Source organism: Drosophila mauritiana, chromosome 2L (assembly GCF_004382145.1).
Source record: "Drosophila mauritiana strain mau12 chromosome 2L, ASM438214v1, whole genome shotgun sequence".
Classification (NCBI taxonomy): domain Eukaryota; kingdom Metazoa; phylum Arthropoda; class Insecta; order Diptera; family Drosophilidae; genus Drosophila; species Drosophila mauritiana.
The window spans coordinates 6,346,705-6,362,549 of NC_046667.1; the positions used below are offsets into that span (position 1 = coordinate 6,346,705).

At 48.4% G+C, this 15,845-nt stretch overlaps 6 protein-coding genes across 8 annotated transcripts; 3 read left to right on the forward strand and 3 right to left on the reverse strand.

Annotated features, from left to right (window-relative positions):
• On the forward strand, positions 1 to 6,531 carry LOC117150857 (titin). Of its 2 annotated transcripts, none has more exons than XM_033317953.1 (4): positions 1 to 340; positions 1,053 to 5,074; positions 5,135 to 5,315; positions 5,438 to 6,531. In XM_033317953.1, the coding sequence occupies exons 1-4, from the start codon at positions 333 to 335 to the stop codon at positions 6,054 to 6,056; spliced, it is 4,830 nt and encodes a 1,609-aa protein (XP_033173844.1). In that variant the 5' UTR covers positions 1 to 332; the 3' UTR covers positions 6,057 to 6,531. The 2 variants fall into 2 exon arrangements, with proteins under 2 accessions (XP_033173844.1, XP_033173843.1); XM_033317952.1 differs by having other exon boundaries at positions 1,072 to 5,074.
• LOC117150860 (kynurenine formamidase) lies at positions 6,508 to 7,682 on the reverse strand. Its single transcript, XM_033317957.1, has 2 exons — positions 7,372 to 7,682; positions 6,508 to 7,319 (listed from the first exon to the last, which is right to left on the reverse strand). Exons 1-2 carry the CDS (start codon positions 7,496 to 7,498, stop codon positions 6,544 to 6,546), a joined length of 903 nt encoding a protein of 300 aa, XP_033173848.1. The 5' UTR covers positions 7,499 to 7,682; the 3' UTR covers positions 6,508 to 6,543.
• Positions 7,683 to 8,045: 363 nt separating this feature from the next.
• Positions 8,046 to 9,144, forward strand: LOC117150859 (coatomer subunit epsilon). The gene has a single exon (XM_033317956.1). The coding sequence runs from the start codon at positions 8,140 to 8,142 to the stop codon at positions 9,058 to 9,060; it is 921 nt and encodes a 306-aa protein (XP_033173847.1). The 5' UTR covers positions 8,046 to 8,139; the 3' UTR covers positions 9,061 to 9,144.
• LOC117150861 (PHD finger-like domain-containing protein 5A) lies at positions 9,094 to 9,783 on the reverse strand. Its single transcript, XM_033317958.1, has 4 exons — positions 9,652 to 9,783; positions 9,384 to 9,574; positions 9,236 to 9,321; positions 9,094 to 9,170 (listed from the first exon to the last, which is right to left on the reverse strand). Exons 1-4 carry the CDS (start codon positions 9,701 to 9,703, stop codon positions 9,164 to 9,166), a joined length of 336 nt encoding a protein of 111 aa, XP_033173849.1. The 5' UTR covers positions 9,704 to 9,783; the 3' UTR covers positions 9,094 to 9,163.
• A 230-nt stretch (positions 9,784 to 10,013) lies between these two features.
• LOC117135183 (coiled-coil domain-containing protein 102A) lies at positions 10,014 to 15,803 on the forward strand. Of its 2 annotated transcripts, XM_033295249.1 has the most exons (9): positions 10,014 to 10,313; positions 10,377 to 10,447; positions 10,510 to 10,549; positions 10,626 to 11,146; positions 11,202 to 11,405; positions 11,462 to 11,798; positions 13,884 to 14,050; positions 14,192 to 14,816; positions 14,994 to 15,803. In XM_033295249.1, exons 1-9 carry the CDS (start codon positions 10,173 to 10,175, stop codon positions 15,000 to 15,002), a joined length of 2,115 nt encoding a protein of 704 aa, XP_033151140.1. In that variant the 5' UTR covers positions 10,014 to 10,172; the 3' UTR covers positions 15,003 to 15,803. The 2 variants fall into 2 exon arrangements, with proteins under 2 accessions (XP_033151140.1, XP_033151141.1); XM_033295250.1 differs by lacking the exon at positions 14,192 to 14,816 and having other exon boundaries at positions 10,173 to 10,313; positions 14,994 to 15,798.
• LOC117135186 (glutaryl-CoA dehydrogenase, mitochondrial) lies at positions 11,909 to 13,797 on the reverse strand. The gene is made up of 2 exons (XM_033295253.1): positions 12,920 to 13,797; positions 11,909 to 12,791 (listed from the first exon to the last, which is right to left on the reverse strand). Exons 1-2 carry the CDS (start codon positions 13,383 to 13,385, stop codon positions 11,998 to 12,000), a joined length of 1,260 nt encoding a protein of 419 aa, XP_033151144.1. The 5' UTR covers positions 13,386 to 13,797; the 3' UTR covers positions 11,909 to 11,997.
• Positions 15,804 to 15,845: the final 42 nt, after the last annotated feature.

Genomic DNA, 15,845 nt, shown 5'->3' on the forward strand with positions numbered 1-15,845 from the left:
GCTCCAAGACTCTCCAATTTGACAATTCTGAGGCATGAGCACAAACAAACACTCACGCAGTGCATTCAGTTGGCGAGCGTAATAAATATGTGGGAAAATTCCCACATATATACAGTATTCAGTGCTAGTGCCGAGAACTCGCAACGAATGCGGACGCGTCTTTCACATATGCGTGAAAAACTAGCTGGCAACAACGGTGGCAAGTCCAAATGCGAAGAAAAGCCAGTAAATCGCGCGGCGAGTAAAGTGAACAAATTCGGTGCAGACCATTGCCGTTTCGGGGCGAATAATGTCTGCGTCTGTGATATGCGTCGATTTGAGCTCGGAGTCTGATGAGGAGGTAATATCCCGATTTCTCAGCGGACTCGTCAGTGCGTGTGTGTGTGAAAAAGTACAGTTGGATTTAAATAGGCTCGCTGCATGAGTGTGTGTGCGTGTTACACATAGTGTGGAATTAATTTTTTTTCGCGCTGCTTTTTTATTGAGAACGAGCAGACACGAACGTGCAGTGCCCCACTCATACAGTTGCAAAACGGTGTCAGTGCTGCCAGACCGAGCGATTGGAGACCTGGCGAGTCTTGCAATTGCAGTGGCGAATATCGGACTTTAATTACGTTAGGCGTGGAATTGAGCGAGTGAGAGGGTGCGGTGAGTCTCCGCTTCTGGAGAGTGTTTGGCTAAGACGCAATTCGCCTGGTAAAGTTCGGAAAGTCGTCTCCGCTGATACGGCACTAAATCAAATCAACTCTCCACAGCGCGCGCTCGCAACTCTCCAATGCTCTCGCGCGCACCGACGAACACACACCTATACACTGACGCTTTTCGTTTGTTTATATTTTCATTCAAATTTAAAATACATCAGAGAGCAACCAACAGGTCGCCTGCAGTTTGGAACTAATATAAATGTTGCTAATTATAAAATGCGCTTCGAAGCCCATGCACTTGTGATTAAAACAACAAACATTATGTATACTTAAAAGTAAACTTTGGTCTTATTGTCAGAGGCACTGTACTCTAATCTTATTACTAATTGAACATAACTTGTATATCAGTTTCAAATTATATTTGCAGTCGCCGGCCAAACGACGACGACTCGAGGATCCTCGGCGAGTACTACCGCCATCCGGTAGGCAAAGTTTGCCTGCCAAACTTCTGAACATACCAAAGGCCTCCCTGGGATCCGCGATGATAGTGCCTGTTGCAGAAACAGGACCTGCAAGGGAGACTCCGGTCATTGTGGATCCACTCCGGTCCATGCACATCCCCAGTGGAATCACCGTCACCAAGCACCAGAAGAACGTCCTCGCCACAAACGGAAACCTGACCATTTCTCTGGCAGAGAGCAGCAGCAACAACAACAACAACAACACTACCAGCTTCAACAACAATGTGACCCCGAAGCAGATCAATGTTGGCACCGGCCAGAAAGTGGCCTGGTCGGTGAGCAGCAAGGCGCCCAGTCCGAATGCCGTGATAACCACCGTGCCCAGCCACCAGGTGAGGGTGACGCCGTTTAACCCGATTCGACTCGCACCCGGGTCAAAAATAATACCGGCGTCGAAAGCGATGCCTGCAAAGATCCAACCCATTCTTGGGATGGGTCAGTCTCCGCAACAAGCACAAGCCCAGCAACCGAAGGCCATAATACTGGGTTTTACGAAGCCCAATACTGCAGTGGGTCAAACGGCGCAACACCAAAAACCTCTATCGCTCCAAATACACCAGAAATTAGTTGCAGGACAGCAGAAAGTTATGGCTTCTGTTAGCCAAATAAATCAGCTACCGTTGCAGCAGCAACAGCCACTTAGACCGGTGAGCATTCAATTGCAGCAGCAACAGATCCAACGGAATGGCCCATTGCCTACACAGCAACAGAAGCCACTGGGATGCCCAGTGCCTACGCAGCAAGAGAAGCTACCACGTGGGCCATTGCCTACGAAGCCAGACGAGCCACTGGGTGGCCCACTGCCTACGGAGCCAGACGAGATACTGCGTGGCCCATTGCCTACGGAGCTAGACGTGCCACTAGTGGGCCCATTGCCTACGCGGCCAAAACCACCGGTGAGATCAATACAACAGCCAGTTAAAAAGAATACGGCGATTGGAGTACAGATTCCGCAAACACAGGAGCCACTGGGTGGCACATTGCCTACGCGGCCGAAACCACTAGGGGGGCAATTGCTAACGCAGCAAAAACCACCGGTGGGATCGCTACAACAGCCTGTTAAACAGAATACTGGGATTGGAGTACAGATTCAGCAATCACAGCAGCCACTGGGTGGCCCATTGCCTACGCGGCCGAAGGCACTAGGAGGCCAATTGCTAACGCAGCAAAAACCACCGGTGGGATCGCTACAACAGCCTGTTAAACAGAATACGGGGATTGGAGTACAGATTCAGCAAATACCAAAGGTTTTCGTGGGACAACAGCCGCAGAAGGAGTACCTGAGTAAACTACAACAGGAGCAACAGAAGATTCTTCTGGGGCACCTGCAACAGCCGCAACAGAAGACGTTCCTGGGGCAACTGCAACAGGAGCAGCAGAAAAAGATCCTGGGGCAATCTCAACAGCAAAAGGAGCCGTTGGGGCAACCACAACCTCAGCAGAAACCACCACAGCAACTGAACAATTCACTGGTACACTTACAACAGCAACAACAACATAAGACTTCAGTGGGGCAACTCCAACAACAGCAGCAAAATCAACCACAGCAGCATTCAATGGTGCACCTAAAACACCAACAGCAACAACAGCAAAAGAAGACTTCATTGGGGCAACTCCAGCAGCAACCACAACAGCAACAGAAGAAGATTTCAGCGGGGCAACTGCAACAGCAACCACAACAGCAGCTAAGTACTTCCGCGGTGCAGCTCCAACAGCAGCAAAAACTACAAAAAGCGTCCTTAGGGCAGCAGTCAGCAGCTCAAAAGCAAGGAGCGGCCCCAGGGCAACAGCAAAAGTTACCAGTTGGACAATCCCAGCCCCAGAAGAGAAAAAGTGCTGGACTTCTTCAACAGCAACAGGTGAAGAAAATCGTGATGCAACCGCATCTTCCGAAAACATCGGTGGTCCTGCCGCGCCCACAACAACTCCCGAATCCTTTGCTCGTGGCCCAACAGCAATCACCAAAGACACAGATGGCTATACAACTGCTAAACTCTGTGATGGGCCCACAGTTTCCACCGCAGCAACCTTTGCTTCCCGTTGTCAATCAAATTACGCACAAATCGATGACTATTCAGAGACTTCCCATGTTGCAGACACCGCCGACCGTACAAAAAATTCTACCAAAACAGATAGCTCCGCAGCAGACGCCACCACCCGCTCATATATTACAAAAGCAAACAATGCCAAACGCGGCCATGCAAAATCCTCCGTTCGCACACCGTCCACCGATAGTGCGACCCATGACGGTAGCCAAGATCACGCCGGTGCCTACAAACAACAATGTCTGCATCCCGATGAAGCCGCAGATGGCTAGAGCTGTCAGTCCCCCCAGAGACGCAACAATGACTGCAGCCCGGACTTTGCCCTTTAAAAGATCACAGCGCAAGGCATCTGCAGCACCAATGACTTCGACGCATGTCCAGGGATTCACAGCGAGTGCCACACCTCCACAGCGCCTTCTGGCCACTCCACCGCATTGTGCCGCGGCCTTGAATGAGCCACTATTGCTTAACTTGCCGCCCACCACTAGCATTACGCCGCAACTGACGCCAACGACAACTCCACCGCCCGTTGGACCATCGGCAGCAGTTCAGCAACAGCAGCTGGACAAGGCGGCAGCCATTAAATTGAATTCCTTGCCCGGAGCGAGCATTTCTCCAGTGAACAGGGCTCAAACTGCAAGCGCCAAGCGCATACAGCCGATTACCGTGCTCAAGAAATCCGACGAGGAATGGCGAAAGCATCTCGAGCAGCAGCAGCAAAAGAAGCACGTACAATTGCAGTCTTCCTCGATGACCACAATTGTCCTAGTCGAATCACCGCCCACTACGCCGCCCACGGATAAGCCGGAGCCGGAGCCGGAGCGCGGGCCAATGACCGTGGAAAAATCGTCGAAGCAACCGATGCCAACAGATAAACAATCTGGTGCAATTAAAAGGCCTGCAGTGATGATTTCCAGGAAAAAATCCGGTTCAGTTGTCACAGAAATAGTGGATTTAGATAATATCCCGGATATCCCGCTACAAAAGCGCAGGAAAGAATGTTTTCCTCCAATTAAGAATGCAATCAAGGCAGCACCTTCAGTGAATGCCCCATTTACAACTGAGTACGCGGCACTTCTTCGGCTGTGCCGCGAGGTGGACAAATCGGCTGACATGGAGCGCCTTGTAAAGGGAGAATTGACCCAGTATTACTACAGTGCGCCCGAAAGCTTCGTGATGTCATGTGGCTTTCGCAACCTGGTCACAACGGCCATGGCGATGATCCAAAACGAATCGTACCTGGTGTACGTACACCTAAAGTACGTGTTAGATGAGTTAGCATCGCGAAGGCTGACAAAAATATTTCCCACAGTACGAGCAATTCCGCCAGCTAGCCAGTTCCCACTTCCACCAACATCGTTCACACCCAAGCAGCCAGCGATGTTGAATGCGCCGGAGCAGCAGACTGTGATGGCGGGAAGAGAGCAGGATGATGAAAGTGAAGAGGTGACATTGGTGAATGTCCAGACCATTTCTTCCGAAGATAGGCGTAGGAATGAGCGCATACGCCACTTTTATCGCACGCTGCATGCTATTACTAAGCGAATAAAGATGTTGGAGGAAGCTGAAGTGGACTTGAACGACGAGGACTCCAGCTATCTTCAGTTGGAGCGCTTCAAAAAGCGCGCTTGCCAGATCTATGAAAAAATCTGTGATCTAAAGGGCGAGAGCAAGAGTGTCCGTCGTCAGCTGAAGAAGCCCATCCATTTCAAGGATTCGGACTATCCACACTTCAATAACTCGCTATCGGCTTTTGTGAACAGGATGCAAGATTTTCCCGATTACCACGATGTGCTTCAAATACTGGAACAGTGCAACAAGGAAAAGGAACTTGGACTAGCCAAGTACGAGATGAAGAGAATCGGTACGTCATGGTCTTCAACTATCAAAATCAATATTGAGCACACATTTTATTGTTTTGCAGCCTACGATGCCTTTAACAAAGTCGGCCGAATGCTGCAATCGCGCCGAAAGAATGATCTTTACGAAACCGTCACACATTACACGGCAAATGGCAAAGATCCAGCGTCCAGTGATCCCGAGCTGCTAGCCAAGCTCAAGGAAAACAACAAAAAGCAAACCAAAATAAGTGATATCTTAGAAAAGTGAGCTGAAATCAAGAATTTCAGAGCTGCGCTGTTCATTTATTGAAAATATCTAGAACAACAGCGCAGTGCTCTGAATTTAAAATACTGTTCCAATTTAATTTTTAAATTATTTATTCTAGGTATGCCCTCGAGCAAGATCTCAATGCGGAGGAGCGTCAGGAGGCGCGGCTCAAGGAGAAAAAGTTGAAGCAGGTTAAAGCGGACGAGGAGGCCGCCAAGCTGGCTGCATTGGCGGAGGACGACGACAAGCCCTGCACAAGTGCTCAGGCAGCAGCTAAGGCGGCCGCTCTTGCCGCTTTAAAAAGGGGTCCAGCCGCTCGTGGAAATGTGATTCGAAAAAAGCGCTCCGCTAATGGACGGATCTTAAAAATCTACGACGACGAAGATGACTCGGAGGAGGAATCGGACTCGGAGGACGACGATGTTGAGGAATTTGTCAATAACTTTCAAGCCAACAGTGATGTGAGTGATGCCGACTCCGAAGTGGAAGCAGTAACATCACCAAAGAGAGATGCCTTGCCGCTCGCCGAGGAGGAGGATGTGATAGATATAACGAGAGACGAGACTGGCAAAAAGAATGACGAAGCCACGCCCAACGGCAGGCTTAAGATTATGTCCGTCTCTAGTCTGAACGCCAATTTTGTCCATGGGCAGGATCTGTATAGAAAGCCCAATCCCATGCCGTCTGCTAAGCCAGTCATTGCTGACCAGATAATCATTTCCGATGAGGAGTCATAGAAAGAGTTGTACCCGCAGATCTAGTTAAGTTATTTATTCAATATGTTCAGTTTCTTCCTGAATACGTTCACTACTTGTACATTTTTCAACTCCCCTTGCTCACAAAAATGTTATGAGGTCGACTATTTATTTTTGAACATTAATCATTAAATTTGATAACTTGATTGGGTTTATCCAGAAATGTTTAAATAATTCAAGCGTCGATGAGTTTACGACAATTTTTTATAGACACGTGAAAAACTTTTTTCATTTAAAACTGTCGTATATCCAAACGTTAAGTTCAAAAATAACTTCCGCCCTTACATTTTTGTGGTTGTTAATAATGGTTGCAAATTCCACCACGCCTATTTATTGTAAAGCCCCCTACCTTTGGGTACAATCCAGAAAACTTCGGTAGTGTATATACGGAATACTACTAGTCTAAGTTAGTCGTAGAAAATAAACAGAACGGTGAGAAACGATGACGCAAAGCGAATCTGCGCCTAGTTTATTCAATTTCAATGTTGCGCAGAAAGCGGGATACATCTGAATCGTCGATGGCCGTCTCCTCGATGATGTCGAAGTGGTCGTATCCTTTGAAGAGCGAGAAGCTCGCCTTGTAGCCCTTCTTTCTCAGCACATCAGCGTAGTGGCGACTTTGCTCGATGAAGGTGGGGCTGTCATGCTCGGCGGCCACCACGTAGATCTTGGTGGAGTTCCAAACGGTCACATCGGTATATTCCCACAGCATGGGCGACACGGACTCGATATTCCGCTCGTTGAGGCCCAGAATATTTTTGGGATTCACCGATTCTAGGTTGGCGAGCTCCCTCAGATCGTAAACGCCGCAGAGGAAGACCAAAGCCCACACCATCTTGCTCCGCTGGGCTGTAATCACATTTTGGCGCATGAGTATCTGGGCCAGCAAGTGGGCACCGGCCGAGTGTCCGGCGAAGGTGACCGCCGACACTTTGGTCATTTCGGTGTAGTCAAAGATCCAGTTGAGGAAATGGGTGAACTGGGTCATCAGCTCCTCGAGCGTGACCTGCGGGCACAGGTTGTAGTCCATGACGGCCACTCGGTATCCACGCCGCACCAGGGGACCCACAATCGAGCAGGACATGCTCATGTCCATCTCCTGCCAGTAGCCGCCGTGCACGAAGACGAACAGCGGCGCCTGGTTGGTGGTCTTTTCGTTGTAGAACACATCCACCAACTGACGACCTTCTCCGTAGCGCAAGTGGTCCACAGAGATACCCTGCTTCTCGGTCAGTTCCCTGCCATCTGGAATTTTACGCTTAAATGGGGCTCTGCCGTCGGGAATACCAGTTCTTACGCTGCTTGGTCACCCGAACAAAGTGCTCCAGCACAGCCAAATTCGGTTCCGGCTGGTCCTGAAACCTGGTCGTATGATAGCTGGGAAAATAGTCCCGGTCAAGGTCTTTGCACCTCGGATTGTACATTCCAGATAAGAGGCAGTAAGTCACTGGGACTTCAAACACAGATTAGAAAGGCAAAGTAGCAAGTGCTTAGGCTGAGTGGCCTAATTGTTATTACTGCGCTTTGCGGTGTATTGTAATGCAATATTAGAGCTTAGCTTGAAGCAATTCAAGTCTAACCGGATTGCCAAAGTTGAGCAGAACCGTTAGCTTTTAGCGTATAACTAAGCTTTCGCACTAATTAACGGATCTGGAATTGTTGCAGGAGATGGTGTTTTGCAACACTAATCCCAGGGTCTAAATAATTAAGTGGACTTCTTTAGAGATTTAAAATCAGTTTACAAGATTAAATCTTAAGAACAAAACCTTACATTTTGACAATTTTACTATGTTTTTATTAAATAAGAAAGGGATCCAAAAAATTCTTGAGGCTAAAATAGATCCGTTTTAAAATTAAAATATCCATTGAAAAAAAAACTGTTTGACAAAAAGAAAAACGTTGCCAGATCCGATTTGAGTCAGATGCAACGGTCTCACTGTGACAACTTGGCGATAACAACGCATCTGATATCGATGTACGATAGGCACCGATACATTTACACAAATAAGCCAACTCAGCCGAAAAGAATTCGGCTTTCCCATCTAATTTAATAATATTTACGAAAATGAGCCGACAGCAGAATGAGGAGGACACCAACTCGGTGCTATTCGATGCCCGCAACGAGTACTACATCGGTAACTATATGGGTTCGATCAACTTCGTGCTGCCGGAGCAGGGCACCGCGGGTCCGGAGCTCCTGTCCTACATGTACCTCTCTTACTTGGCCATCGATTCCGGGCGCATCGTGGCCTCGGACATCAAGGAGGGAAATTCCACGCCCCTGCAGGCCTTGCGTCTGGTGCACGAAGCCTTTGAGCAGCCTTCGAGGACGGAGGAGCTACTGGAGAAACTCACGGACAAGGTGGCCGGAGAGGAGGATGAGACCAACATCTGGCACCTCGCAACAGCCATCGTCTACTGCCACGACGGGCAGTTCGAGAACGCATTGAAGATCCTGCACGGCTCCACCAATCTGGAGTCAATGGCTCTGTCGGTTCAGTGCCTGCTGCGTCTACAGCGCGTGGATCTGGCCAAGCAGCTGGTGGCCAAGATGCAGGAGATCAGCGACGATGCTACGCTGACTCAGCTCGCTCAGGCGTGGGTGGCCCTCGCCCAGGGAACGGAACAGATGCAAGACGCCTTTCACATCTACCAGGAGTTCTGTGAAAAGTTCAAGCCCACGCCGGCGCTGCTGAACGGCCAAGCGGTCGTTCACTTGGGCCTGGAACGGTACGAGGAGGCTGATTCCGTGCTGCGCGAATCTCTGCTGAAGAAGCACAACGACTACGACACGCTGATCAATCTGATGGTTCATGCCCACCTTACGGGTAAGCCGACAGAGTCCATCACCCGGAATCTAGAGCAGCTGAGGCAGTTCTATCCCAAGAGCGACTTTGTCACCGATCTGGACAAGAAGTCAGCGGAGTTCGACCGCCTATGCCTGCAGTACGACGTCGAGGGCGGTGAAAAACTGCTCGCCATCTAGACATAAGAAGAAATTCCAAATATCCAAATTATCAAAACCTTTTGTTCATGTATTAAACTACAATAAAAATTTATTAGAAATGTATGAGGTAGCGGAGAGCAGATCAATAGCTGTAAAGAGAATACAAAGTATTAGGGTGGATTTTATATGTTTGACCACTGCGCTGGGTACTCACTTCTGTTTGAAGCCATATTTCTTGCGTTCGTAGAACAGGTCAGTCTTGGAGCTGCCCAGATTCACAATCTTGGGGCATCCGTCGCGCTATACGAACCAAAATGCACATTAATACAATCGAAGGTACCAGATATGACTCGAAAACTCACGTCCTTTTCCTGAATGGTGCAGGACTTGCAGTAGTAGGCATCCGACACTCCGGGACCGCCGCAGATTACGCACCTGCCCTGGTAGGATCCGTAGTTGCACTCGTCGCAGATCCGCACCAGGGTGCAGGGACGCACGTAGGAGTCGCAGATCACACACTTTCCATCGTCCTTTTCACACAGGCGTCCAATGGCTGCCGCATGGAATGTCGAAAGTGTTCGAATTATTGCATTTTCTGCGATTTCCAAGCGGTTTTGTTTGAGAACTCACCCACGCCGGGCTGCTTGCGGCAGAAAATCAAATCCGGATGATGTTTGGCCATGATTTAATGGTAGTTTTCAGTCAGCAAATATAAAAACAATTGCAGAAAAAGCGGCGACTTTTTTATAGTGTGACCTTTACACAATCTCGCTTTCAGGGTTGCCAAGTGTTCAACATTATCATGAAGGGCATTCATTAAAATCTACGATGGCTTGAATAAAGATAACTGCTTTTTTTAAAATATTATTTACTATATTTGATAATATAATATATATACAAATAATATTTTCGAACTACCTAAAACTAAATAACTTTCAAAAGCAACTGTCAGCCCTGCACCATGCACTTTGGTCATTCACAGCGACTAGTAAACAACAACAGCTGTTCGCATTCTCAAATTTTATTTTCTGTATTCGCGTTCATCTTTGGTCCAAAATATTGCAAAAACACACCCACGATGCAACAGATCAGTTAGGTAGTTTTGTTGCACTTTGGGCTGCAAGCAGGACTTGAGAAAGGACACCAGCAAAATGTCGCAGACAGCATCCACAACGCAAAGTGCAACCGCTGCACCGGTGGGCGGCAGCAGACGCAATGAAGTGGGCGGCGTGGGCGTCATCGGGACCACCATGTCGGCTAGATATGGAGAAACGGAATGGGAGGCTCGCGAGGTGCGTATCGGAGTGTGAAGCTTTATACTATATTCAGTAATTAAACTCCCATTTTCTATTCAGTCCCAGCGACAGAGGGAACTGCACGAAGCTCGAGCACGGGCAGCGCAGATGGAAAAAACCATGAAGTGGTGGTAAGTGGAGCAGCTCGTCGTGGTCAAAACTATCTGCTAATCCAAACATCAACCATTCCCAGGTCCGACTGCACTGCAAACTGGCGGGAGAAGTGGAGTAAGGTAATTTGGTTGCCATGGCTTTAAAGTTGGGTCAATATTGCCGGTATCCAATAACAAAACTTTTCACTTTTCCCAGGTCCGCAACGAGCGGAATAAGGCCAGAGAGGAGTCCAAGCAGCTGAGCCTCAAACTGGACGGCGCCATGAAGGAGGCCCACTCGCTGAAGCGGGAGAAAAACGATCTCGAGTTGCAGATCACGCAGCTGAAGAAGGAGATGGAGAAGGTGCACACGCTGATGATGAAGCACGCCGGTCAGTTCCATCGAGCCGACACCAGCGAGGATGCGGAGGCCAACGGACGGGATGCCAACTGCTCGCCGGATATCTCCTCGGATGGCTTGAAGAATATCAATAGCGAGGACGGCTTGGTTACCAAGCTGCCCAATGATGTGAAGGATCTAGACATTGAGGAGTTCGCTATGAAGGGGGCTATGCCCAAACATCTGACCGAGTTGGATGAAGCGGCGGCTGCCGAGGAGAAGCGCCTGATTCAGCAATTGTCCAAGGATGACTTTGACGAGGACTACTTGCTGCAAAAGATATCCATGCTGCAATTGCGCCTTGATGAGGCTCAGAAAACTCTTCAAGCGGAAAGGGAGTGAGTAATTTCCATTTCAATAATAATACCATAATTAATACTATTATTTTCGTAGTGAAAAGCTGGAGCTGCACAAGAGCATTGAAAAACTTACGCTGGAGATCCAGGATGTGCGCGGACGTCAAGAGGAGATGCGCTCTGCCAAGCAGGAGGCAGTGCGTGAACTATTAACTCTTCAAGAACAACATCGTGCTGAGATGCGTATCGTGAACAACTCGCTGCAGGAGGAGATTGCTGCCCGTGAGAATCTCGAGCGACGGTAAGCAGAAATGCGTTCTATACTTTGACTGGAGTGTAACTATGGATTCATTGCAGCCTCACGGAGCTTCGCACTGAACTGGAGCACCTTCAGGCGGAGAACGCCTCCGAATGGGGCAAGCGCGAGCGACTGGAGTCCGAAAAATTGGCCATGGAGCGCGACAACAAGAAACTGCGCGCAGAACTGCGGGATTACCAGGAACGTTCGGACCGTAAGTGCCGACCCATGCAAGCTAATGACGTGGAGCTGCGAGCATTGCAGCAGGAACTCTCGGAGCGCAATAAGGAGATCAGCGAGGTGAAGATGTCGCACGCCAAGCTAAAGAAGTTGCTGGCCGAAACAAACACGGAGCTGGGACACGCCGTGCGGCGCGCTGAGCAGTACGAGGCGGAGGTGAGTAAATCCACACCCAAAAATCTTATCGGATGATATATGGATCAGATTACGCATATCAGCTTATCAGCCTAGGAAAACTTAGAGATGTAGCACCCTTCCTTGCCGAATTCAGTTTGATTAACATTTATTCACATTGACACTTCGACATAAAACAAATTGGTAAATGCAGTACTTTATGATTATCGAAACAAGTACATTAGTTAGCAAATGCCGCCAGTCCGGTGATAGCTCGTCCCAGGATCAACGCGTGTATATCGTGCGTGCCCTCGTAGGTGTTAACTGACTCCAGGTTGATTACATGCCGGATCACATGATATTCGTCGCTGATTCCGTTCGCACCCAGCATGTCTCTCATTTGGCGCGCTATATCCAGCGATTTGCCGGTATTGTTTCGCTTCAGAAGGGAAATCATGTCGGGCGTATGCAGCTTCTGATCCTTGAGGCGACCCACATGCAGGCAAGCCTGCAGGCCCAAGGCAATCTCCGTGATGGCATCGGCCAGCTTCTTTTGGATCAACTGATTGGCAGCCAAAGGACGACCGAATTGCTTGCGATCCAGGGTATACTGGCGAGCAATCTCTACACAGGTTTCGGCTGCGCCCAGGGCGCCCCACGCGATTCCATAGCGAGCGTTGTTCAGACAGCTGAAGGGTCCACTAAAGCCGGCCACATTGGGTAGCAACTGCTCCTCCGGCACACGGACCTCGTCCATCATGATCATACCCGTAGGCGAAGCACGCAGCGAGAACTTGCCCTCTATCTTTGGCGTCTCCAAACCCTTACCGGATATCTTGCGGTCGACCAGGAAGCCGCGTACCTTACCATCCTCGCATTTGGCCCATACGACTATGACGTCTGCGATAGGAGCACTAGTAATCCAGGTCTTCGATCCGTTCAGGATGTATGTCTTGCTCTTGCTGTCGTACTTGGCACGGGTCTCCATGCCAGCGGGGTCACTACCGTGGTTGGGCTCAGTTAGGCCAAAGGCACCTGGATAAATATGAGAACAAATTGAGATTCGTTTAAAAAGAACACATCTAAACTATACCTCGATGCCTTTATATAATTCACTCAATATTTCTTCAAAATAGAAATTATTACATTCATTTGGCACTTACCAATCAGTTTGCCCTCTGCCATGCTGGGTAAATAGCGTTGCTTCTGCTCCTCGGATCCAAAGTCATAGATGGCGCCCATGGCCAGAGAGCTCTGGACACTCACGGCGGATCGATAAGCGGAGTCCACGCGCTCCACCTCGCGGGTGAGCAAGCCGTAGGCAACGCTAGACACTCCGGCGCAACCGTATCCCTTTATGGTGCAGCCCAGGACGCCCAGACTGCCAATCTCCTCCATAATCTTCTTGTCGAACGTCTCCAGGCGATTGGCCATCTTGACGCGCGGCTGCAGCTCGGCCTGGCAGTATCCACGGAACGCATCCCGAATGGCCACCTCCTCCTCGGTCAGTTGGCTCTCCAAATTCAGCGGATCCTGCCAGTTGAATTTGGGAGCTGCGGCTTTGGAGCTCGTGCTGGCCAAGCGGCGGGCACACGGTCGCAGTTTGCTGATTACACTTTGCGCAATCATATTTCCAATTCGGTTCTGTCTTTTCTGTTGGAAGTGGTCAGCCGGTTCTCCACGGAACAGCTGCTCGATTCGACGTTCGGCGAGAGACTGAAGAAAGCTCAAATCTACAGCGAGAGCTTTTGGCTGCCCGCTCTTCGCGCGTTCTCTTCGCTCTTCCGCGCCACTTTGTTTACCTCGATTTAATATTGTTGTTATGCCCGATCTTAATCTGCGGGTTCTAAATTTTTCGCACTATCGCGTTTATATTTCACTTGACGATAGAAACCAAGAGTGAAGCGAGTTTGGAAGGAAATATTTTTCCATTTTAAGCGTTATCACCACTTGGCGGGGGTCGTCTGCTTATCAGTTGTGTTTGAAGACTGGAAGGCACGCCCCCCTGCTCTTTGTGCTTCGAGTTTTGGGTACAGATGCAACTTATGGGTACTGAACAAATATGTAATGTACCAATCTGAATCTAAATATGTAGTCACATCGCTACTTTTCTCCATTTCCCTGCAGGTGAAGCGTCTGCGCCAGCGTGTGGAGGAGCTGAAGCGGGAGCTAGCTGGTGCTGAGGACGAACTGGATTCGGCCGTTAACCAAGTGCGCCGCCTGCAGCGCTCCAACGATGAGCTGGTGGGTCAGACGGAGGGCCTACAGGTGCAGATTCAGCATCTCCAGAATAGGTAAGATCAGTTCGAAAGAAAGAAATTTAGATTTGCATACGGCTAAGTCTTTGGACTAACTCTAATACCGACTAACTTTTCAAATGGTGCTGGCTTGACTAATAACCTAACTCCTAACCCACGCTTAACCCAACGAAAAAGACGTGCTCCGAGTCCCCAGCTGCGGGGCATGGGCGGGGTGCAGTTGAGGAATAAGATTGCCGTGGAGCTGCCCAACGACTGTCTGCCGAACATCAATGATCTTCGGCAGATCTTTGATGACTCGCAGGCAGGTTTGAGGAGCTCGCACAATGGCAGCGACGCCGCTATGCATCATGCTGCTTCCGTAAAGAGATCTAGTCACACGGAACGAACGCTCCTGCAGCAGCAGCAGAGTAGTGCTGCGGCATCTGCAGCGGCGGCGGCAGCGGCAGCAGCTGCTTTTTTTGATGCCAAGCCCACGCATCTGGAGGAGAACATATTTGAGTCGAAGTCACGGAATCTGGAGTTCGAGCGGGCCAAGCAGAAATTCGATAATCCTCACGGACAGCACCATCATCATCACCAGAGGCAGCGATCCGGAAACGGACGGTATGGCAGCGCAGGCAGCAGTGCCAGTCGAGCGAATCTGGCGCTGCCCCTGAAGGGAACCACAAATGGAGGCAGCAGCTCCGTTTCCAGTAAGGATGAGCTGAACCGGCAGCTGTACGAGAAGGAGCAGTCTGCAGGCGCAGGATATGCGAGAAACAGCATTAATCTAGATGGTCTCAAGGTGTCCGACGATGAGGTGAGATTGGAGGAGCAGACATTCACTTGAGTAAACTAATGCTTTTTTAGTTATTGTGTTCATCACATCATTGGTTTGAGTTCTTTTAGAATCACTAATCCTTACTACATGTTTTGTTCTACTAATCAATGTATGATTCTTGGTAAATAATATAACTATTTGTGATTTAAATTTCAGACTCCGTAGCTATGGTTCGACAAGCTTGCTGCTGGACGACGAGACGGAGGGTAACAGCGACTAGGATAACCAGACGAAAGACATTTGAGAGACATTAATGGTATTAACCTTAAGTATTAATTCGCAAGTACTTTAAAGTTGGTAGGACAACAGTCCCAAATATAATCCGCATTCCTAGTTTATATTTGGGGCTTTTACCAACCGGTGCCCCAGTTTTTTATAAGCAACAAATACTTATTTATAAACTAAGATATTCTTAATTTCGCGACTAATTCCAATCATCAGATCACCAGTTAGCCACGTTCATATCTTCAATATTCCAAGTAATTTAAGCATAACGTTTGAAACTCATTTTGCTGGCCATATTCTTATGAGCTTAACTCGCAGCTAAGACGGTTGTTAGGAGGATTTCTCCTTCACATCCTTGCATCCTCATCGGAAACCCTTGCCTTTACTAAAAATGAACAGACTTAATAACAAATATACCGACATATATACGTATGGAAGCATAATACAGGTTCGATGTTTGCGGAATAGCATTTAGTGCCAGAAATCTAAAGAAATTGTATGAGATTTAGGAAAGCATTGGTGGAAATGCTGCTAATTATTAATCGACATTATTGAAAATTATACAAATAACTCTCACTACATATTTAGACATTTTTGCAGTTGCCTAGTCCGAAATTCTTTTAGTTTTTCAAAAGTCTATCGATATTCAGCAGCATAGTTGATCTTTTACAAAATATATATACATTTAAAAAAATCAGAACTCAAAATATTTACGTATTATAACATAGCAATATTAGTATTTTAGTTATTGATAAATAACAATTTATTATTAACTATTAAAAT